Below are 22567 nucleotides of genomic sequence, written 5' to 3'. Positions count from 1 at the left end.
AATTCCCAGAGCCGTGCGCAGCCGGCCCTTCTCTCCAGATTACTGACCCCCGCCCCCGAGCCTGGGGAGAAAGATTCACACCCCAAGCATTCCACTGAGATGGGTTTGGGGAACCTCCCTTGGCTGCCTGCTCGGCACACCTCAAATCCTGGTAGAGGGAATCATTAATGGGCCCCAGGCTAGAGGACAGGACCCCAAATTCCACCTGGGGATCAGGCCACAGTGCCACTACCCCCAGTTCTGCAAATGGGGAGACTGCTGGGAACCCGTCAACTGCAGCCAGAGGCTGGTTCATGCTGCTTGGGGCTGCTCTGAGGATGTAGTGGGGGGGCTTAAGTGGGGTGACAGCAGCCATACCCCGGTCCAGGGTCTGAGCTCACCTACAAGGCCCCAAATGTGCAAAGAGCCCCTGCAGGGATGGGAGGTCCTGGGGCGGGGGGGCTGCTGGATGAAACCTCTTGGGAGGAGGGAAAATGTGGGGAGGGGGGAGCCAAATTTCCCCCACCCCTTGAATTTAAATAAAACCAGAGCCACAGAGGATACCGCCCCCCCCCATCCGGTCTTGCCTCATCGAAAGGTGGCTTGGGGTGACCCAGGGATGTATCAGGGCAAAGCCCAGGCCCCATTCCCTGCCCCCTCCCCCCACCCTGGGGCTGGATCCGGGTCAGCGCCCCCTAGAGGGGAAAGACAAAATATTTCAAACCTAGATTTCTGCAGGAGTGACAGGTGTGAGCTATAATCCGCCCCCCCCCCCCCCGCGCCAGGCAAGGGGTCCCGGGGCCTCAAGCCCCGCGTCCCACCCCAGAAATAGGCAGGTACATAATCCGGGTCCGTGGCGGGAGGGGGGCGGATTGCGGAGCAGCGACCTCAGAAATCTCTACCTGTCTCTGCTCTAGCACAGCGCGCAGCTGGGACTGAAATCCCACCCCCCCCTTTCGCGTCACAGCCCCGGGAGGGCAGTGGGGTCTAGTGGTTAGAGGGGGAGCGAGTGGGGGCTGGGAGCCAGGAATCCCTGGGTTCTCTCCGGAGCCCTAGGAGGGCAGTGGGAGGTAGTGGATAGAGCGGGGGGGGGGGGGGAGGGGACTGTGAGCCAGGGCCCCGGGTTCTCTCCCGGCTGTGGGAGGGCAGTGGGGGCTAGTGGTTAGGGGTGGGGGAGCTGCGGTCCAGGACTCCTGGGATCAGCAGCTGGCTCTGACCCCATGGCCGTCAGCCGGTTGGTCCAGCTGCTGGGGGGGGCGGCGGGAGGCACCCCTACCCCCCCCCCTCGGCCGGGGCCCCTTTAAGAACTCAGCCGACTGCACTGCCTGCTGCCCCCCCCTCCACACGTGCCACCCCATGTGCTGCTATACCCCCCCCCCCCCCCCCCGGGCCGCTCCTCCTGCCGCCTCTCCGATTGGCTAAAAGTGGGTCAGGCCCCTCCCACCCTCCGGCTTCCTATTGGCCAAATGTAGGTCAGCGCTTCCCCCCCTCCCCCCCCGCCCTTCGCTTCCACCCCCCCAGCTGGCCCAGCCACATGACGGGCCCGGGCGCACGAGTCTGGAGCTTTGCGAACGCTCCCAGCCCGCCGATTGGCTCGGGGCGGGAGGGCCGCTCGGGTGCAGGCCACGCCCCCTCGTGCAAGCCCCTCCCCCTTTCTCCCTGCCCTCCCCAAGCGGGGAGTCTCGGGGAAAAAGATTAAAAAAAAAAAAACCCAGCCGCGGCCGTGAGCTGCGAGGCGCTTCTGGACCAGCCGCCGCTGAGCTGAGCTCCTGGGGGGCAAACTTCCCAGCGGCGCTGCACCCCAAAACACTGGGGGTGCAACAGGCCGGCGGGGGCAGGAAGGAATCGCTGGGTCTTCGCCTGCGGACCCCCCCGCCGCACCCCGGGGCCTCTGTGACACTGGCAGGCTGAGAAGTTTTTTGGGGGTGTTGTTTTTATTTTTGCAGCTGCTGCAGAGAAGTGGGGGCCAGGGATCAGCCGGACTAGGGGGGTTTTTCAGGGTCCCCACCCAGGGGGCTCCGCTGGGACTGGTTGCCAGACCTGATCTGTTCAGCTGCCAGGGATCCGCCAGGGCGTGGCGAGAACCTCTCCTGGCCCTCGGGATCCCCCAGCTCCCGTGGCACGGCGGGGATCCCCCACGGGCCATGGCCAGGCAAGCGGCCCAGCTGGGCACGGCAGAGCGCCTCCCCAATCCGGTGCTCTCCTCCCCGCCGCTCGGGGTGCCTGGGGCCGGCATGGTCAGCCTGAAGAGCCTCCTGCAACAGGGGCCCATCAAGAATCCGGAGCGCAGGCCTAAGGACCTGGCCACCTGTAAGTGCCCTGGCGGCCGTGTGTCCGTCCGGTCCTGCGCGGGTCTGTCAGGCTGGCTGCTGCCCTCCCAACGCCGCCAGCCAGCCAGCCCCATGCACACTTGCCATCCGTCTGTCCCCCATCCCCATAGGAACGCCAGTGTCCATCCTTCTGTTCCCCTTCCCCATAGGAACGCCAATGTCCATCTGTCTGTCCATCCATCCATCCCCATAGGAACGCCAATGTCCATCTGTCTGTCCATCCATCCCCATAGGAACTCCAATGTCCATCTGTCCAACCCCCATCCCCATAGGAACGCCAGTGTCCGGATGTCTGTCCCCCATCCCCATAGGAACCCCACTGTCCATCTGTCTGTCCATCCATCCATCTCCATAAGTATCATCCATCCGTCCGTCCCCATAGGAACCCCACCGTCCATCTGTCTGTCCATTCAGCCCGCCATCTCCATAGGTATCATCCATCTGTCCAGCCATCCATCTCCATAGAAACCCTTCATCCATCCATCTGTCCAGACAACAAGCTTCATAGGTACCATCCGTCCGTCTCTCCCATAGGAATCCCCCATCCGTCCGTCCATGCCCTTAGCAACACCTCCATCCATCCATTCCATAGGAACGCCTTCCACCCATTCAGCCTTCATCCATCCGTCTGTCCAACCATCCATCCCATCCCCAGGCAAACCCTGTCAGCTCCCCATCCGTGAGTCCAGCCGTTCATCCGTACCTCGAGACCCCCCTAGCTCATTGGTCCCTGGCTCATCTCTCCCCATAGGGCCCTCCCTTCCCACCCCTCTGGTCTCCCTGCCTGCACCATGCCCAGGGCGCTGATGTTGTCAGGGAAAGGACCAGGGTACCCTCTGTAGCTCGTCCAGCACCTGGGGTCCCCTGTCTGTTTCCAGCTGCTGTCATCTGGGGCAGGATGTGCTGGTGCGGAGCAGCCAAGGGAAAGGGGGGGATTGTACTGGGACCTTAGCCAAGGGGGTCCCCAAAAGGGCTATGTAAGTGCAGTGAAATGGGAGGGGTCCCAGCGAATGGGAGGTGCCTGGGCCCCGAATTCCTCGGGCCCAGCCTGGCCACCAGGACCCCGCTGGACCTCAGTGTGTGTGTGTGTGTCACACACACACACACACACACACACACTCTGTGTATTTATATACAAGACCGGCGCAGAGAGTGTGCATGTTAAATGTGTTTGTGGCTGTGTGTGCAGATTTGTGCAAGAGAGACAGAGATGGAGTGTGGGTGGGTTGGTGTGTATCGGTGTGTGGGCATGATAGACACGGGCAGAGAATGTGTGTTTATTTGTGTGCAGGAGAGAGGGACAACCAGAAGCTGTGTGTGTTTGTGTGTATTTGAGGCTGTGTGTGTGTGTGTGACAAGCCCAGTGTATTTGAGCGAGAGCCTCGGACAGAGGCAGTGTGTGTGTGTGCATCCTAGTGTGCATGTGTGTGTTTGTGTGTTTGCAGGAATGTCCCTGCTCCCACTGGGAAGTTTAGAAAACTCCCAGGCTCGGAGGAGGGGGTAGGGGGAGGTCTGGGGGCAGGCTCTGTGCAGGTTCGTTGCCTAATTGCGTGACACACACACACACACACAGCTCTAAATCCCCGCAGCCAGCACACAGCCGGGACACGGGATGTGACAGGAGGCAGAGAAACGTGCGCGGAGGGCTGGGTTGTTGTGGGTTTTTTTGCCTTAGGAAATGTTGGTAAGAAGCTAGGGCTGCCAAGTTCCTGAGCTGTGTGGAGTCAGGGCAGGGGGTGGGTTCGGTGTTGACAGCTAGGCAAGTCCCAGAGCAGGCATGGGTACGGCCCCTGGGGTCAAGTCGGGGCACCCCCCGGTGGGAAAGCCCTGACGCCCGGCTTCTGCCCAGCCCCCGGGACACGCCTGGAATCTCGCTACCGCGGCTTAGCCCCCTCCCGTCCCATCCTGAATGCAACCCTCCTTGGCAGATGCCGGCTGAAGAAGGCCCCAAGGTTGCTGCAGGTCAGGAGTGGGGGGGCACTGGCAGAGCTGGGGGAGGGGAGGCAGCCTAGGGCAGGGCGGGCAGGGGGCTGTGGGTGAGGCGTGAGGGAAGCCGGCAGAGCTGGGGGAAGAGGGAGCCCAAGGCTCAGGCATCTGGGGCTGCAGGTCGGGAGTGAGGGGCACCGGCTGGGCTAGGGGGCAGGGCTGGGCTGGCAGGGGCTGTGGGTCAGGAGCGAGGGGCACCCCCACAGCTGTGATGGGGAAGCTGCCCTCTCCCCTCCCCCATGAGGAGTCCCGCCTCCCACATGTGCAGGGGGGGAGAAGGCCTCTAGGACAGTGACTCAGCCGCTGGGAGAAACCAGCGCAGGGCGGGCCCTGGGGCCATCACCTGGCTGCCTCCACATGTGGGCCGGGGAGTCAGGCCCCAGGAATGGGGCGTAGCCCAGTCATCCCGCCTGCTCCACCTGCCTGTGCCCCGTGCCAGCCGGCGGGGGCGGGAGGGGCAGTCTAGGCAGGGCTGGGGGCTGCCTCGGGCCCTTGTCCCCACCCAGCGCGTAACCCCACCACGGGGCAGCCGAGCATCCTTTACTCCACTCCTGCCTCTTCTGGGGGCATCCTGGATGGTTTGTGCCTTGACACCAGGCTGGGGGCCGGGGGGAGGTTGTTTTTGAAGCCAGAGGCTAATGCAAGACACAGGGGACTCTGGAAGGGAGTTGGGGATCACAGGGGGACTTGGGATGCAGTCACCTGACCATGAGAAACCAGGACACTCTCCCCCTAGCTCTGGGAGGGCAGTGAGGTCTAATAGTTAGAGTGGGGGGGTGCTGAGAGCCAGGACTCCTGGGTTCTCTCCATGGCTCTGGGGGGTGGAGAGTGGGGTCTAGTGGTTAGAGCAGGAGATGGCGGGAGCCAGGACTCCTGGGTTCTCTCCATGGCTCTGGGGGGGGGCAGTGAGGTCTAATAGTTAGAGCAGGAGACGGCGGGAGCCAGGACTCCTGGGTTCTCTCCATGGCTGTGGGGGGACAGTGAGGTCTAATAGTTAGAACAGGAGACGGCGGGAGCCAGGACTCCTGAGTTCTCTGCTCAGCTCTGGGAGGGGAGCGGGGGCTAGTGGTTAGAGCAGGGGAAGGCAGGAGCCAGGACTCCAGGGTCCTCTCCCTGGGTGACTTTGCAGGTGCTGGTGCAGCAGCACTAGGGAAGGGAGGCAGAGCGGCTGCAAGAGCAAAGGCAAGCAACCCAAAAAGAAGGGCCCCCCCCCGGGGGAGCGGGCCAGTCCCCCCTCTGGACTCAGCCCCGCAGCAGCTGGGTGGGGGGCCCTGCACGGGGGACGGGAGCCTGAGCCGCGCACGCTGCAGTGAGCAGAGCGCAGCCGAGCCGGGGTCGCCTGAGGTGAGCCAGGCCTCACGTGTGCAGGGAGCGGGCGGGCGGCACGTGTGCCAGGCCAGCCGGCTGCGGCTGAGGCTGGGGAGCAGCTGGGGCCCGGGTATGGGAGAGTGCCTGGCTGGTGCTGTGCAGCCCCCTGCCTGTCAGTCCGTCCCCACTGGCCCATCTGTCTGTCTGGCAATCCCCCCTCCCACCTCCCCCGTCTCTCTGCACCCCCCCCCCCATCTATCTCTGTCTCTTCCTGACTCTGCACCATTGACTCTCTGCCCCCTCTCCCTAGCTAGGCCACAGCCCCCACGGGTGCTCAGGGCTGGGGGGGGGCTCTAGGGCTGCTCCCCCTCACAGGGATATGCTCGGGATCTTTCTCTGCAAATACACCCCGCCTGCGGCACGCATACACACACGCTTGTAACCGTGCAATGACCCCCCTCACTTGGTATGCACAAATCCGCCCCCTTGTGCATGCACCTCCACCCCCGTGTGCACCCGCTCACTTGTGCACGCCTAGCTGGGGCCCCGTACGCGTGGACCCTGCTCCCTGGTGCTCCCACGCACTCGCTGGGGCACACCCACTGTTCGCCAGGCCCAGCTGCCTGCTCCCGCACTCCTGGGTGTGGTGCCGCATCGGGCTTGCTGCTCACACCCCCGGCACACCCCTCACACGTGTGCCGGCCTGTGCTCTCCCCCGTGCGAGCAGCCAGCAAGCTGTGCAGGATCGTACTTCCAGCTCCCCACGTGACGTGAGCGCAGGCCGGCTGCCTCTGGGAATGCTTGGGAATGCGCCCTAGAAATCCCGCATCTCCCAGAAGTGTGCACAGCCAGGCGGCCTGGCTTCCTGCCCTGATCTGACCACTAGACCCCACTTCCCTCTGAGCCAGGGGGAGAACCCAGGCATCCTGGCTCCCAGCTCCCCCCAACCACTAGTTCCCACTCCCCTTCCACAGCTAGGGAGAGAACCCACGTGTCCTGGCTCCCAGCTCCCCCTAACCACTAGTCCCCACTCCCCTCTGAGCCAGGGGGAGAACCCAGGCACCCTGGCTCCCAGCTCCCCCCTATCACTAGTTCCCACTCCCCTTCCACAGCTAGGGAGAGAACCCAGCTGTCCTGGCTGTCAGCTCCCCCTAACCACTAGTCTGCACTCCCCTCCCACAGCCAGGGAGAGAACACTGGAGTCCTGACCCCCCTCTCTCCCTGCAGGCATGGCCAAGGAGAAGGAGCGCAAGATGGAGGAGGAACTGGGGGGCACGCGGGTGGGGCAGTGCGCCTACCTGGGCTCCCTGCTGTGGGAGCGCACCCTGCCCTACAGCGAGATCGAGTACGTGGACCTAGACGAGTTCCTGCTGGAGAACGGGCTCCCGCCCAGCCCGGCCCAGCCACCCTTCTCCCCCGCCAGCCAGGCCACCCCCTCGCCCTCCAGCGGCATCGCCGTGGACCTCAGCCGCCCGGCCTCCTGCGCCTCCTCCGCCTGCTCCTCACCTGCCGAGGGCCTAGGCAGCAGCGACGGTGACCACAGCTGCACCCAAGCAGGTAGCCGAGTCAGGACCAGAGGGCACTGGTGGGAGCAGGGCTGGGGGGCACGGGGAGGGCGCTGGTGGGGGCAGGGCTGGGGGGCACGGGGAGGGCGCTGGTGGGGCCAGGGCTGGGGGGCACGGGGAGGGCGCTGGTGGGGGCAGGACTGGGGGGCACGGGGAGGGCGCTGGTGGGGCCAGGGCTGGGGGGCACGGGGAGGGCGCTGGTGGGGGCAGGGCTGGGGGGCACGGGGAGGGCGCTGGTGGGGCCAGGGCTGGGGGGCACGGGGAGGGCGCTGGTGGGGAGCAGCAGGAGGTGCCAGAGGGCATGGGTCGGAGCAGGGCATCACACATGGGGAGTAGAGGGCAGGGTGCCCAGGGGCTGGGGGGGGGGGACTGTGGTAGGGGCGGGGGCTCTGTTGTGTGTCTGCCTGTCAGTCTCTGCCCCCCAACACCGGGACAGCTGGTGAGGGGCTGACCCCTGCCCCATTCACAGCCCCACAAGACTCCCAGGGATTGTGCACATGGAATCGCCCCACAACGGGGCCTCCGCCTCCCCCAGCTGCACAGCGGGATCCCCCAGCCCCCCCCCCCCCAATGGGTCCTGACCTCAGCCCGAATAGGGCATCCCCCGCCCTGCCCAGCTCCTCTGACCCATAGCAGGGGGTCCCCAGCCCCCCAAGGGGGCATCCAGATCCCAAGGGGTCGGGGATCCCGCTCGCCCCTCCCCCGCGCCGTGTCCTTCTCCGGGCCCCCCGGCCGGATCCCCCGGCCCCCTTCACACGCCGGCCCACGTGCGCCGCCCGGCCCCTCACACGCGGGGGCGGAGGCTGCGGAACGTGACGCGGGAGGGGGCGGGGGGGGCGGTTCGTGCGGGGACACGAGACCGCGGATTAGACTCGGGATTCCCCGCGCGGCGCCCCGCCCCCCAAGCGCTCCGCTCTGCAGCCCCCCCGCTGCAAACTCCGCCCCCTGCAGTCCCCCCCCCCCCTCCCAGCTGCTACAGCTCCGCCCCCGGCTTTGCAAACACCCCCCTATACCCCCCCCCCCGCTCCTACAGCTCCGCCCCCGGCTCTGCAAACACCCCCCCCCCCGCCCAGAACCCCCCCCCCCCGCTCCTACAGCTCCGCCCCCGGCTCTGCAAACACCCCCCCTACAACCCCCCCCCCGCTCCTACAGCTCCGCCCCCGGCTCTGCAAACACCCCCCCTACAACCCCCCCCCCCGCTCCTACAGCTCCGCCCCCGGCTCTGCAAACACCCCCCCCCCCCCCTACAAACCCCCCCCCCCCCCCCCCCGCTCCTACAGCTCCGCCCCCGGCTTTGCAAACACCCCCCCCCTTCAACCCCCCCCCCGCTCCTACAGCTCCGCCCCCGCCTCTGCAAACCCCCCCCCCCCCGCTTCAACAACACTCCGCCCCCCCCTGCCCCCGGTCTCCCCCCCCCCCCCCCGCTCCTACAGCTCCGCCCCCGGCTTTGCAAACACCCCCCCCCCCCCCCCCGCTCCTACAGCTCCGCCCCCGGCTCTGCAAACACCCCCCTACAATCCGCCCCCCCCCCGCTCCTACAGCTCCGCAAACACCCCCTACAATCCCCCCCCCCCCGCTCCTACAGCTCCGCCCCCGGCTCTGCAAACACCCCCTACAATCCGCCCCCCCCGCTCCTACAGCTCCGCAAACACCCCCTACAATCCCTCCCCCCCGCTACAAACTCCGCCCCCTGCAGTTCCCCCCCCGCCCCCCCCCCCCGCTCCTACAGCTCCGCCCCCGGCTCTGCAAACACCCCCCTACAACTCCCCCCCCCCCGCTTCTACAAACTCCGCCCCCGGCTTTGCAAACACCCCCCTACAACCTCCCCCCCCCCCCCCACCGCTTCTACAAACTCCGCCCCCCTGCAAACCCCCTACCGCCTCCTCCCGCCCCTTCCCCTGCAGCCCCTCCCCCTCTCCTACAAACTCTGAACCGGGTCTACAGTCCCCCCTCCTACAGTTCCCCCCCATCCTGCAAACCCCTCCTCCCTCCGCTCCTTCAACCTCCCCCGCCCCTGCCACCCCCTCCCCCCCCCTTGCTCCTGTAGTCTCGGCTCCCTCAGCCCTGCAAGCCCCCCAAAAAACTGCCCCTTGCAAACCCCCCTCTTACAAACCTCTGCCCCCCCACTCTGCAATCCACCCTGTGCTCTTACAACCTTTGCCTCCCCCCTGCAACCTCCCCCTTCTCCTGCCCTACAGCCTCCCCCGCTGTCTCCACCTGAGCCTTGTAACCCCCCACTGCCTACCCCCTCCATTCCTGCAACAGCCCCCCCCACATGCTCCCTACCCCCCTCCCGCACTGCAATGCCTGCATCTCACACACCCTGGCCTCCAAACCTGCCCTGAGCCCCCATCTCTGCCCAGCAGCTTTCTCTGCACCCATCTTCATCTCTGCCCCCCTCAGCCTGTCCGGAACCCCTCCCTGCTTAGGACCCCACCTCCTCTCTGCTTCCCCTCCCCCATCCACCCTGTGCCCCCCTTCCCAGCCTGCACCTGGCCTGCAGCCCCCACCCTGTGTTCACCCCATGCCTGCCAAGCACCCCGCTTTCTTCCCCCACATGGAGAGCAGGACTGGGGCTAGGAGACAGGACTCCTGAGTTCTGTCCCTGACTCTGGAGGGGAGTGGGGACTAGTGGTTGGAGGGGGGGGGAGGGGTGGAAGTCAGGACGCTTGGGTTCAACTTCCTGCTTTGTGACTTTGTCCAAGTCCCGTCCCCTTGCCGTGCCTCAGTTTCCCCCAGGGGAACTCTGCCCCTGCAGGTGTTTAGGGGGGGTGCCGGGATCTGTCCCACCCAGGCTGCATGGCAGATCCCTGGGAGCAGTGATCAAGGTGCCTAAGAAATGCCAGCTGTTGGAAGGGCAGGGGGCACCCTCCCCTGGCACTCAGTGCTGGTCCCAGTGGCCCGCGCTGGGGGGTGCTGGCTGAATCATAGGGGAGCCGCTGGAGGGCTCGGTGCTGCCATCTGGTGGCGTGAAGCGGGAATGTTCTGACCTTTTCCTGTCTCCCCTCTCCCCCTAGGCCCGGTGACCCCCATTTCTCGCAACACGCCCAGCCCGGTGGACCCCGAGGCAGTGGAGGTGCTGATGAACTTTGACCCTGACCCTGCGGACCTGGCGCTATCCAGCGTCCCGGGCCACGAGACCTTCGACCCCCGGAAGCACCGGTTTTCCGACGAGGAGCTCAAGCCGCAGCCAATCATGAAGAAGGCACGGAAAATCCAAGTGCCGGATGAGCAAAAGGTGGGTCCCAACCTTGGGAGGACTGTGGGGTGCAGGGCCTGTCCCCTCCGGGGGGGAGGGGCATCAGCTCCCATCTGACCCAGGGCAGGGACTGGCTGGCTCAGGGGGGCAGAGAATAGGACAGAAGGCCACTCCTCTCTGGGGGGGGGGGGGCACTGGCTCCCATCTGACTCAGGGCAGGCCCTGGGGGGCAAAGGGTCTTGTTCCCTCTAGGGGGTGCTGGCGGCTCCCTAGGCCCAGGGCAGGGACTGGCTGGATCGGGGGTCAGGGAATAGGGGGCAGGGCCTGTCCCCTCTGGGGGGTGCCAGCTCCTCTCCAGTCTCGTCTCGGTCTCACTTTCTCCACCCCTCCCTGCCCCCGCAGGACGAGAAGTACTGGAACCGGCGCTACAAGAACAACGAGGCGGCCAAGCGGTCGCGGGACGCCCGGCGCCTCAAGGAGAACCAGATCACGGTGCGGGCCGCCTTCCTGGAGAAGGAGAACGCCGTCCTGCGGCAAGAGGTGGCCAGCATCCGCCAGGAGCTCTCCCGCTACCGCACCATCCTCTCCAAGTACGAGTCCCAGCATGGCACCTTGTAGGGCGCCCGCCATCTGCACCGCCACCCCGCCGCTGGGGGGGCACCCTCTTTCCACCCTGCCCCGCTCCTGGGGGCTCCCCCGGCAGGGGTGTCCAGGCTCCCAACGGCTGGAGGTGACTGTCCAGGACCGGAGCAAGGAGAGACGTTGGCCGGGAACCGGACCCTGCCCGCCCATCCTGGGCGCAAGCGAGGAGCCCGCCGGACTCTTTCCGGGGAGCGGGCCGGAGCGTGGGGGGGTCTGAACTAGTCCCTGCCCCTCCCCGCGGCTCTGCAGCAGGACTGAGCGGGGGCTTGGGCTGCATGCGGACGCTCCCCCCCACACGCACACTGAACGGCAGCGGAAGAGGGTGGGAGGCACAGAGCCAATGAGCGGGGAGAAGGAATTGGTGGCAGGTTATCTGATGGGGGGGATGCCAGGACTCCTGGGTTCTATCCACAGCTCTGCGGGGAGTGGGGGCTAGTGGTTAGAGCGGGGGGGGGCTGGGAGCCAGGACTCCTGGGTTCTCTCCCCAGCTTGGGGGGGGTATGTGGGGGGCTAACGTTTTGGAAGGCGAGGAGCTCTGGCCACTGAGGTGAGGGTAGAAACCCAGGAGTCCTGGCTCCTAACCCCCTACTGGGGAGACCCTAAGCGCTGTTACTTCCCCAGTGCATGAGCGCCACCCGGTGGCGACAAGGTGTAAGGGCACCGTGGCATCTATCGCTCTCAGCCACAGGGCGTTGGGGGGGCAGGGCTGGGCCTCCTTTCCCCCTTCCCTCATCCCCCCCGCCACCTCCCCATCTTCCTTCCTTCTCACTCCAGCTGCTTCTCAACAGTCAGATTTCTGAGCCAACAAGGCCAGTATCTTTGGAGGGAGGTGAGGGGCCGGGAGCCAGGACTCCTGGGTTGGCTCCCTGTGTCTTGGGAGGGCAGCGTCACCCAGTGGTTAGAGCAGGGAGCCAGCCTGGGAGTCCCGGCTCCCCTGAGCTAGCGGCCACGCCCAGAGCTGGGGCTAGGGCACCCAGCCCCTCGCCTCTGACCCTTTGCACTCTGACCACTTTTGCATCGCGACAGTGTTGTCGGTGGGGGGGGGGGGGGGAGCGAGAGGCGCGTCCTCACCGGAACACTCCACGGGTTTGCACAGGGACTGGGGCCGGGCGGGGGGAGAGTTATTCCTCTTATTATTCTCATGATTCTCTATATATTTTGTTACAAGCAGCCGGGCTCCCCGGGTCCTGCCCCGTGTGTCTCCCGCCCCCTCCCTGCCATCATGTTGCCTCAATTGAGGTCCCTCTAGCTGGCTAGGATTTCCTCGGCTTTCGCTCTCGTTTTGGGCCTTTTCCCCAAGCAGAGCCCCCGGCGCAGCCCCTATGGACACTGGGCGTGACCGGCAGGCCACATCCTGGCCCGCGAGCGTTTCTCAGGGGGAGAGGGCAAGGCAGCACGACAGAGCCAGGCCCGGCGGGCACGAACCCTGCCACACAGATGCTGGGCAGAAGATGGCGACCCAGCCCCGCCAGCTGCACCCCTGGGAACGGGGCTAGACAGCCGGCCGGCCGCAGCGCTTGGAAAGCAGCGCGCGGATCTCTTTGGCGGGGGAAGACCCCCGCATGGCTCCCGCGACTCAGCACAAGAGGCAACTGTTTTTTGGGGAAGGGGGGACTGAGCAAACTACGCCAGAGCGTGGTGGGAGCAGCCCCGGCAGGCGTGGGCCCGGAGGACGCAGTTCTATATTTTTATGGAGGAGGAGACTTATTTCATACAGAAAGAGAATCTCTCTCGCTGGAGGGGGGACTCGGTCGTCACAGTCGGTGGGGGGGGGTTGGTTCTTGACGGTTTTTTCCCTTGCCGAAGGCTCAGTGACAACAGCAGAAGGCGGCCGGCTGCTTTCACAGGCTGCTGCCAAGGGCGCCAGGGCAATAAAAGAGCCAAGAAAGCGACAAACAGAGCAATTGGTGGCTGCATTTTTGAATGGGGGGGGGCCAAACCCTGCTGGGGGGGGAATCCTGCAAGGGGCCCTCAGGGAAGGTGGGTGCCAGGGACAGCCTGTGTGTGGGTTAACACATGGAACTTGGGGTTAGCACCCCACTGAGCCAAGCAGTGCATGCTCTGGGGTCAGATAGAACCTGGTGTACCCCAAAGGGGGGAGCCCCAAATCCCTTTCCTCACCAAGTTATGGGGCCTTGTTTGTTTTCGCCTTACAGCTGCGCTGTGCTGCTCCCTCCTGGTGAAACATGGTAATGTGCCTTCATGGCACCGCCCCCCAGGTTCACCACCCACAAAAGTGTCCCCCTCTTTGACTAATGGGAGAGCCAGGGCCCCCCCCAGACCTGCCGATGTCCCTGCCAGCCAGGCCCGGGACCTGGGGGATGAAGGAAGGGCACAGAGGCCTCATGCTCTTGCTTTATTGCATAGGTCTAAATCACTTGGACACACGGACGAGACATGGGGACAGCGAGGGCGGCCACGGCAGACGCAGGGTTAACACACAAGGCCTGACACCAGCCCCCCTGCCACCCAGCAAGGGGCCTGTCAGGCTTGCTCCCTCCCCCCCCCCCCAAGTGCATCACTGGCCAGCAGGGTAAATGGGCTCACAGACTGGCTGGGGGGAGGCTCAGATGCTGGGCTTGATGGGCCCATGGGGCAAAAGAAACAGAGGATGAGAACACAAGGTTGGATGGGGCATGAGGAATGGGCAGGGGCAGGATACCGGGGTAGATGGGCCCACATGCCTGATCAGATTCAGTGCATTGTAGTTTCCTGCTCAGATCCAAGTTATTTTGGGGAGGGAGGGGGGCTGTTAGCAGCAGCAACTAGTAAGACAAGACAGACAGACAACGCCCCCCCCCCCCCCCAAGCACATGAGGCTCGGCCATCCCCACTTCAGAGAACACAGAGGGTGTAGTGCAAAGAAATCTCAGGGCTGCGTCCTTTGCCCCTTCCCACCATGCAGGGATCCCGTGCGCCAGGCACACTGCCGAAAGGGGGCAGCCTGCTAGCTTCTGGTACCAAAGGAAACTGAGGCACAGTCACCTGCTCACCCATGCTCTCCCCCACTAGTCTTTATTCCCCTCCCAGAGGCAGGAAAAGAACCCAGCAGTCCTGGCTCCCAGCTCTCCCCTCCCCCCAAATCTAACACACCCCACTCCCCTACCAAAGTTTAAACCCCTGCTAAGGGAGGTGGGGAGAGGAGGCCCAGGAGTTAGATCGAGGGGTAGGAGCCAGGACTTCTAAGTTCTCTCCTGGCTCTAGAGGGACAGGGGGCACTAGTGGTTAGAGCAGGGTGGCTGGGGGAACACTCATTCCAGAGCTGTGAACCGCATGCTGGAACTCAGCAACTGGTCCAGATCGCCACCGGCTCCAGTGGGAACGGTTTCCCGGCAGCCCAGCCTCCAGCCCCTAGGGGGAGACACAAGACTGCCCCATTGGCACTCATGCAACTGAAGACCCCTAGGGGGCGACCGGGGGGTCCTGCGACACCCGCTGGGATGCAGGCCAGGCTCCCCCTAATGGTGGGAGGCGGGCGCACACCCCCGCTCCAACCACTGGTTCTGCCTCCCTGGCGCCCCCTGGTGGCAAGATAAGAAGGGGTCAAAAAAGGCCACACGCAGCCCTCCCCCCCCCCCCCCCCCGCCTTTAGTTTCTCTCCTTCAATTCCTAGGCCCTGGGGAAGGTTCCCCCCCCACACACACCCCGCCGAGCCACCATGTTACATTCACTCAGTGGGCGCTACCAGGACCAAAGCAATACATAGGCAGCGTAGGTGGGGGCTGGGCGGAGCAGCACAGCTTGGTCCCAGCTGCTCCTCCTGCCTGCGGGAGGGAAGGCAGCCTGGCCCCCCCCAGCCAGCCGGTCCCAGCTGTGGGCGGGCACCCCCAGCCAGGGGCCTCAGCCGGTGGCGATCTTGAGGCGGTCGATGCCCGTGACGAGGCGGGCGAGGCCCCGGTGGACCTGACCCTGGATGGGCCCGTACTCCACCCGTTCGCCGTCCACGGTCAGGATGCCCTTGTGGGTGAGAGGCTCCAGGCGGAAGGCCCGGACGGGCACGTGGGTGAGGTGGGGGCACTCCTGCTCGAAGTGGCTGCCTTTCTCCATGGCCAGGAAGAGGCGGACCAGGGCGGCGCGGGAGATGCCGGCTTTGATGAAGCAGAGGTGGACGAGGCCGTCGTCGAAGCGGGCGAAGGGGGCCGTGTAGAGGTCGGCCCCCAGGTGGCTCGGGTAGATGGCCAGCACCAGCACAAACTCGTCCTCCACCGTCACCCAGGTGCCGGGCACCGGCTGACTCAGCGGCACCAGCAGATCGTCCGGGGGGCCAAGCACCCGGGCATCACCTGTCCCAGTGGCGGGCGGCTCCCCCAGCAGGGGCTGGAAGGAGAAGCTGGGAGGGGGCAGGGCAGAGGCGGAGGAGGGGGGCGGGGAGCCGGGCGAGGGGCAGGGGGTGGGGGCCGGCTCGGCCCCCCGGAAGGTGTGGCGCTCCTCACACAGCGCCATGTCGGACAGGGCACGGTGCAGGGGCAGGCGCTGCAGGGGCAGGCGGCCGTTGGGGGCCACGGTGATGCTGCGGGAGATGGGCCGGTGGGCGGTGGCGTCGGCTGCGGGCAGGTAGGAGAGGCGCCCGCGGTAGGTGTGCAGGGAGGCCAGGCGCACCAGGGTGCCCAGGGTGAAGCGGGCGGCGCCCATGTGCCGGTATTTCTCGCTCTCGATGTCCACGTCCGAGACGAAGCCCCAGGCCACACTGAGGCAGGAGAAGCAGCGGGTGCCTGACGCCGTGGTGATGGCCACCAGGTCCAGCGGGGCCACAGCCCCGTGGCACAGCAGCACGGAGCAATTCAGCAGCAGCTCCAGGCCCAGCGCCTGCTCCAGCCTGCCGGGGGGAGGAGTGGGATGAGCCACCCGGCCAGGGGCACAGCCCTCGCTCGACCCCAGCCCCGGAGGGAGCCACAGGCAGGAGGTAGGGGAGAGGGAAGGGACCCCTTCTTCCACCATCAACACTCCCCAGGCACCCCCTTCCCAAGATACACCCTCCCCCCCGAGCCAGGGGAAGAACCCAGGCGTCCGGGCCCCCGGCCCCCGCCAGCTCCGCCCTTACCCAGCGTTACAGTTGATCGCGCCGGCCAAGGCGTTCCCCGAGCCGCACGGTAGAATCCCAACCGGCATCTGGATGGCCTCCTCCCAGTCAGCGCGCGCCATCAGCCCGTTGAGAACCTGCCCGGCAGAGAACAGCTGTGGGGCTTAGTGCTTAAAGGGGAGGGGTCCTGGGAGGCAGGACTCCTGGGTTCGCTCCCCTGCTCAGGGTGGGCAGTGGGATCAGACCTGCAGCAGGGGAGGGGGCCAGGGGAGGGGGTGGGGGCCGCGTTACCTCATACAGGAGCCCATCCCCTGAGATGGCAACGATCCCGTCCCATTCTGCCAAATTGATGCCCTTCACCAGCTCCCAGGCGTGGTTCCGCCGCTCTGAGGGGGCGGGAGACGGGGGTCAGACATACAGCTCCCCAGCCCTCCCCCCCTCAGCCCGTCTCCCCTGCCCCCCTCAGCCCACACACGGGGCCCTCCCCCCATCAACCCATCTCCCCTCAGCCCACAAACGCAGCACCCCCCAAAAGTCCCCCCTCCCAAGTCCTCCCCCTCGGCCCACAAGCCTGGCCCTCCCCCACACAAGGCCATCTCCGCTCCCCCCCAGCCCGCAGGCCCCTCCACACCTGTCTGGATCAAGTTGAAGCTGATGTCTGCCTCCGTGATCATGGGCAGCACGTGGGTCTGGCACCACTGGAGGGCGAGGCCTCTGCCCCCGAAGGGGTTGAGCAGCAGCAGCAGCCGGCGCCGGCGCGGCAGGAGGCCGGGAGCCACATCTGAAAGCAGAGAGTAGGTCAGGGGCACCCAGCCTGGGGCTGAGATGCGGCTACCTCTGGGGTGGGGAGGGAGGGCTGGGTGTCGCTGAGCCGCACCTGCCCTCCCCCCACAGCGGGGTCTCCCTGTGGGCGAGGGAAGCCCTGTACTCTGGCCAGACCTGATAGGGACGCTGGCTCTGCCCGCAACCCCGCTGCTTCCTGGACGCCAGGTGCACGCGGCGAGTTGCCAAGCGCCAGCCAGAGCGGGGAGACAAGCCCCAAAGCAGCAAACGCCGCGGCCAGGAACCTTGTCAATCACCTGGGTTATTTACCCGGCGTTGCTGGGACCCGAACTCAACTACTGTTTGGTTTTCTGCATGAAAATCATTGCTCTGGGGTGGGGCTGGGGGGGAAGGGCTCAAGCTGTCCCAGGGTGGGGGAGGGGGGGAAGCGGGCACAGCCAGAGGTGGGAGGGTGCACGTCCCTTGGCGGGGGGACAGACACGCAAACTCTCTCAAAGATCTAGTAACACAGCTGGCTCCTTTCTCTGGGGCGACAGCTGTCCTGGTCCCCATCTCTGGCCTCTTGCTGCCCCCTTGTGGTCTCTCTACGGTATAACTGTCCCTGCTGCCAGGCCTCCTCCCTTTCTATGTTATGAGCAACATTCCCATTCCAGGCACTTCCCAGGATCCTGGCACAACCAAACCCCAACCTTGCTGGAAGTTACAGGGGAAGCTGCCTGCCCAATTGGGTGAGCCGAGGTTTTAGGAGGTGTTCTTGAACAAACCGACTCATGGACAGACAGAGGCATTTCTAGAACAGAGCGGAAGATGATGATGAGCAGGTCGCAGGCTCCAATCACTCGCCTCTTCTCCAAGTCCCCCGAGGACCTCAGCTTGGCCAAGCCTGCCCATTTAAAAGCCTCCCCAGAGAGCAGAACAGTCGACTCCGAGAGATTCAGTACTCGCTTTGCCTTCCCCCGTCAGCCGAGCGAGGGCTTCGGCGAAGGGGGCTGCCAATTTTTGGTGCCTCCCTTTAGATCATGTCTCAAGGACCGGTGGGGGGCGGGGGAGGCTGCATGTTTTGGAAGAGCTCTGCACACACCAGCTGGCAACACGGAAACACCAGAGCCAGGCGGGGCGCTCGATGCAGTAGAAGCCAGACTTAACCCCGCACACAGCTGTTCAAACAGCAATGCCACCTGCGCTGGCCGGGGAAAGCTGGCCAAACTCGAAAAACCGGGTTAGAAACCGTTTGGCTGAGACAGGACCATGAAGCACTCCCGTAAAACTCCACAGGCGAGGAGAGCGATCTCCCACACGCAAGGTCAAATTCCTCACACCAAAGCCTGACAGCGTAAACGCATCAGCCGGGGAAAATTCACCCCCCAAGAGGCAAGGCCCATCCCACTGAAGGCACACGTGCTAATAAATGCGCAAAAATACATTTTGCAGCAGCTTGCCGCACCAGCGCCGTCGGGGCGCGAACCCGCATCCCAGACACTCCCAATGAGCCATGGCGGGAAGCCGCACACCTGGAGAGCCAAACTGAATATTCGTGGCCCGACACAAAAACTGGAGCGGATGTCTCCGGCATGTCCGAGGGGACGTACAGTCGCCTTCGACCTCAGCCACAGCCGCCTCACGCAGCCCTGGAGGGCAGCACGGGCCGGCTCACCCTGGAAGCAACGTCGGGAGACCACGGCCGCGCGTTCGGCGCGCATGGACTCAAAGACGCGCTCGGCCACAGCAGGGCAGAACCCGGCGGAGGATTTGCTCGCAGAGGCTGGAAAGGAGACCCAGGAGAAAACCACCGGCCCCGATTCATTGCTGAAGGCGTCATTCAGCCAGAAAGCCACCGGGTGCGCTACGAGGTTTGCCTCCAAGAGGACGGCGAACTCCAGCAGAGAACGGCTCCAGCGCCCAGGTCACAGGCGACTGAGACTTCTGTGGAAGGCAAGGATGTCTCCTGTCCGTTCGTCGGGAGGAACGATCCACAGGGCAGCCCCCAGGAGACACCGACTGCCAGGGGACCCCCGGTGGACCACAGCCGGGGCTGCCGCAATGTCCTGCCGGGCGGCCAGGCTGAGATGCGGTCGGGGCATATAATCGGAAACCCAGGATGGTTTTGCCGCTAAGCCTGATCCTCCCTGAGCTTCAGCCAGTGGCGGGAGGGTAGGACAGGAAAGGGGAGATTAGCCCCAGGCAGGCATCTCTGGGAAGGACGCGCTGGGCTAAGCCTCCCTCCTTATCTGCTACCAGCTGCCGGGTACAAGGTGCCCATGAAGGGAGCCCTGTGCGGCTCTAGGTTGCAGCCCCTCTGGGGTGGAGCACAGGGGCTGGTTATACAGGGACCTGGCACGGAGATGCAGCCCCTCTGGGCTGGGGCACAGAAAGAGCGCAGGTGACTGGGCCCCACGCCCGTAGCACCACACTGGGTCCCGGGTCCCGACACCGACTGCCAGGGCAGGACGCCGGGGCTGGCCCCGCCCTCACCAGAGCGTCCAGCTGGGTGCGGGAAGGAGATAAAGGAGGCCAGAGGATGTGCGGGGAGGAGAGATTACCCAGGAATACACCCCCCCTTTCCCCCGGGAGGAAACACTGGGACAGCGAAAAGCTCCTCCACCTCCTAATCCCTTCCTGATGGAACCCTCCTGGGTTCTCTCTCTGGGAGGGCAGCGGGGGCTAGTGGTTACAGCAATGGGGATTGGGAGCCAGGACGCCTGTGTTCTCTCCCTGGCTCGGGGGGGGGGGGGGGGGACGACTAGTGATCAGAGCAGGGCGGGGAGGGAGGAATGCTCCTCCCTCCAGGTCAAAAGTCTCCCCCCGCCTTGTTATGGTCCCAGAGAGAGGCAGGTGCACTTTACCCCCAGGGCTGATAGTGGGGCAGGTTCTGCAGGGTCCCCAGGAGCCGGCACAGAGGCAGCGACAATACATCCAATGCCCAGTGTGCCCCCCCAGCTAGCCCCACCCACGCTCACCCACCCATCCCCCCGCTGAAACTATAAGCCTCCCCCCTCCTTTCTCCCCCATCCCTCGGCACTCCCTGGAGCCAGCCCCCACGCCAAACCCACATCCATGGCTTCTGCCTCCCAGCCCTGCCTTCAACCCCCCGCCAACCCTCAGCAGGTGCAGAGAAAAGCAGCCTCAAGTCCCTAGAAGGGATTTACCCCTGGGGTTCGGGAGGCTCCTTGTGGGAGGGGTTAGACCAAGGCAGGGGAGAGACAGGGACCCCTGAGGAAGGCCTGGGGACGGGCGACAAGGAATCCGACTGCCCCACCTTCAGGCCAATCCAACGACCTTTGGCCAGACCAAGGAACACAAAGGAGCCTGGATCCCAGATAAGGACAGGGCTGTGCCCAGCCTGTGGGTTCTCCACACCCAGGTGCTGCTGTCGGGGCCCCCAGCCCCACCCGGGGGGCACAACCCATGCAGACAGCCTGCCTCCCACTGCCCCCTGCTCTCATGGCTGGGCCCCTCTTCCAGGCACCGTACCGTCCGGCCCCTCCTGCTCTAACCACCAGACCCCACTCCCCTGCCAGGGCTGGGAAGAGAGTCCTGGCTCCCACCCAGGGCTGGTCAGCGTGGCAGGCAAAGGGACAGGTCTCCAAAGTCGGGGGAAGGGGCACATGGGGGGGCCTCTTTGCCGGGTCCAGTTCTGAGTACCTGGAAACACAGGAGCAGCTGAGCCACCCCTGCCTACAGCCTCCTGTCCCTGGCACGGCCCCAAGGGGACCGGTCTCTGGTCTCCACAACAGCGCCTGCTTTGTTATGGTTATGATGCGTTGGACCAGAGCCCCAGAGAGAATTCGGCCTTGGGTTCTATTCCCAGCAATGGCAGGGGAGTGAGGGCTAGTGGTTAAAGCAGAGGGGGTGCTGGGACCCATGACTCCTGGGTTCTATTTCTAGCTGCGGGATGAGAGTAGAGGCGGGAGGAGGGCTGGGAGCCAGGCCGTTCTGACTCTGGGAGGAAGTGGGATGTAGTGGTTAGAGCAAGGGGGGTAGGAGGAGGGCTGGGAGCCGGGACTTCTTCTATTTCTAACTGTGAGAGGAGAGTAGCGACTAGTGGTTAAAGCGGGGGCGGGGGAAGGGCTGGGAGCCAAGACTTTAGGTTCTCACCCCAGCTCGGGAAGGGGAGCAGGGCTTGGGCAGGCAGTAGGCACAGCATCAGCCTTACCTGTTTCACTGGAGATGAGGATGCTCAAAACCAGGCACTTGATGGCAGTGGCCCACTTCTCCGCCACGGCTCGGTTCTTCTCGTAGTCGTCGGCCCCGTCCACCTGGAAGGTCCGGGCCGCCCTCTGCCGCCCGCGCCCCGACCCCACCGCCACCTTCCTCTTCTTCAGCGGGTAGGCGTAGACCGAGAAGTACGCCGCCTGGTCGGCTGGCACCCGGCTGCGCAGCGTGTGGCAGCCCACCACCTCGGCCAGGGGCACCACGGTCCGCTGGTCCGTCTCCGGCTTGGGCACCAGCCGCTGGATGTGCAGAGCCGTCTGGGTCAGGCTGAGGGCGTAGCGGGAGCCTTTGGAGGGGTAGGCCCCGAACTCCCCGTGCAGCAGCGTCTCCGCGCCCTCCTGGTACGGCCCCCGGAGGTGGTTCATCTTCACCGTGGCTCCGCAGCCCACCTGGCCTTCCCCGGCAGACTCAGGCCACGCCTGGGGTGGATCCTTCCGGCACCATCAACTGTCCCTCAGGTCCTGGATCAAACCGCAGCTAAGGCATGGCAGGGGGTCGGCACCGGGCCGGCAGGACACAAAACTACTAATCCCACTAGGAGAAATTTCCGGCACCAAACCCAAGTCCGTTCCGGTGCCTCCAGCCTGCCAGGGCTTCCACATGAACCGTCGCGCCCTGCCACGCCCCGTTCCCAAGGTGTCTCCCCAGGGCAGGAATCCGGCCGCTGAGGAATGAGAACCGACCTGAAGCAGCGGCTCACCAGGGATCCATAAGCCGGCTTTAGCGTTTCCCTTGCTCGGGGGCCAAGCGGGGGGGGGGGGCGCTGTTGGATCCAGCCCTCTCCCCCCTCCCTGATGTCTATGTTAGTCGGGGGGGGGGGGGGCAGCTAGGCTGGAGGGGGACAAAGTGGGGGGGGATTTTTAAAGACACTTAGAAAGTTTCTTTCTCCCCCCCCCAGCCCTGGAATGGGGCCCAGGGAAAGGGGGGGAGGTTGGAACCAATCCAGGCTCTGCGTGCCCCCCAGCTAGGGACACAAGGGGGGAGCAGCCTGGCACTGCCCTATGGGCAGGGGGGCTGGGAAATGGGGCCCCCACCAGCGCTGCCACCTGCCACCATACCCTGTGCCCGGCAGCAGGTGCTTCCCCCTCTCCCTTCTCTCGCCCCTGCACCCGGCCTCCCTCTCTGTCTCCAGGAAGTGCTAATCGCAGGGGCTATCCGGCCCCATAAATGGGGGGTGTGGCTAGCTCCGGCCAATCACAGAGTGAGCCCGTTTCGTCCTTCCAATCAGAGAGCTCAACCTCAATACCCCCCGGCACCGGAGAGGCGGCTGCCATCTTTGTCGCGGGCAGTAAGCGCTCTGAGCTTCGCCCTCCTTCCAAAAGTCCCCCGTGGCGGCCATGCTTTTTGTGGGCGGAAAGGCCCGTCTCCACCCCTCTCCCTGAGAACGTGGCGGCCATTTTGGGTGTGGGCAAGGGAGTGAGCGTCCCTCTCTATGTGACTAGCCGAGTATGTCGGCCATCTTTGTTTTGGGAAATAGGCCCGCCTTCAATTACCATAGAAATAAAATGGGCATGGCGGCCATTTTGGACGTGGGCAAAGAAAA

At 65.1% G+C, this 22567-nt stretch overlaps 2 protein-coding genes across 5 annotated transcripts; one reads left to right on the top strand and one right to left on the bottom strand.

Annotated features, from left to right (window-relative positions):
• The first annotated feature begins 1569 nt into the window (after window positions 1-1569).
• Window positions 1570-12909, top strand: DBP (D-box binding PAR bZIP transcription factor). 4 transcript variants are annotated; one of them, XM_075915202.2, is made up of 4 exons: window positions 1570-2289; window positions 6831-7160; window positions 10186-10406; window positions 10770-12909. In XM_075915202.2, the coding sequence occupies exons 1-4, from the start codon at window positions 2124-2126 to the stop codon at window positions 10983-10985; spliced, it is 933 nt and encodes a 310-aa protein (XP_075771317.1). In that variant the 5' UTR covers window positions 1570-2123; the 3' UTR covers window positions 10986-12909. The 4 variants fall into 4 exon arrangements, with proteins under 4 accessions (XP_075771317.1, XP_089626187.1, XP_089626186.1 ...); XM_089770061.1 differs by lacking the exon at window positions 1570-2289 and adding an exon at window positions 3825-3993; XM_089770060.1 differs by lacking the exon at window positions 1570-2289 and adding an exon at window positions 4022-4271.
• Window positions 12910-13350: 441 nt separating this feature from the next.
• SPHK2 (sphingosine kinase 2) lies at window positions 13351-22231 on the bottom strand. The gene is made up of 5 exons (XM_075915186.2): window positions 20966-22231; window positions 16661-16810; window positions 16321-16415; window positions 16051-16166; window positions 13351-15825 (listed from the first exon to the last, which is right to left on the bottom strand). The coding sequence occupies exons 1-5, from the start codon at window positions 21387-21389 to the stop codon at window positions 14850-14852; spliced, it is 1761 nt and encodes a 586-aa protein (XP_075771301.2). The 5' UTR covers window positions 21390-22231; the 3' UTR covers window positions 13351-14849.
• Between the last annotated feature and the right edge of the window lie 336 nt (window positions 22232-22567).

Source organism: Pelodiscus sinensis, chromosome 18, assembly GCF_052426305.1.
Source record: "Pelodiscus sinensis isolate ZL-2025 chromosome 18, ASM5242630v1, whole genome shotgun sequence".
NCBI classification, from domain to species: Eukaryota; Metazoa; Chordata; order Testudines; family Trionychidae; genus Pelodiscus; species Pelodiscus sinensis.
This window is presented reverse-complemented; position numbering and strand designations above follow the sequence as displayed.

Bases quoted from the DNA above. Each gene is read 5' to 3' on its own strand.
- SPHK2 (XM_075915186.2), bottom strand. From the start codon at position 21,389: ATGAACCACCTCCGGGGGCCGTACCAGGAGGGCGCGGAGACGCTGCTG. The intron at 16,416-16,660 runs GTGTGGAGGGGC...CCGCCCCCTCAG, and splicing joins CTTCAACTTGATCCAGACAG to AGCGGCGGAACCACGCCTGG. The intron at 15,826-16,050 runs GTAAGGGCGGAG...TCCCCCCGGCAG, and splicing joins GCGATCAACTGTAACGCTGG to GCTGGAGCAGGCGCTGGGCC.
- DBP (XM_075915202.2), top strand. From the start codon at position 2,124: ATGGCCAGGCAAGCGGCCCAGCTGGGCACGGCAGAGCGCCTCCCCAAT. The intron at 2,290-6,830 runs GTAAGTGCCCTG...CTCTCCCTGCAG, and splicing joins GCCTAAGGACCTGGCCACCT to GCATGGCCAAGGAGAAGGAG. The intron at 7,161-10,185 runs GTAGCCGAGTCA...CTCTCCCCCTAG, and splicing joins CCACAGCTGCACCCAAGCAG to GCCCGGTGACCCCCATTTCT.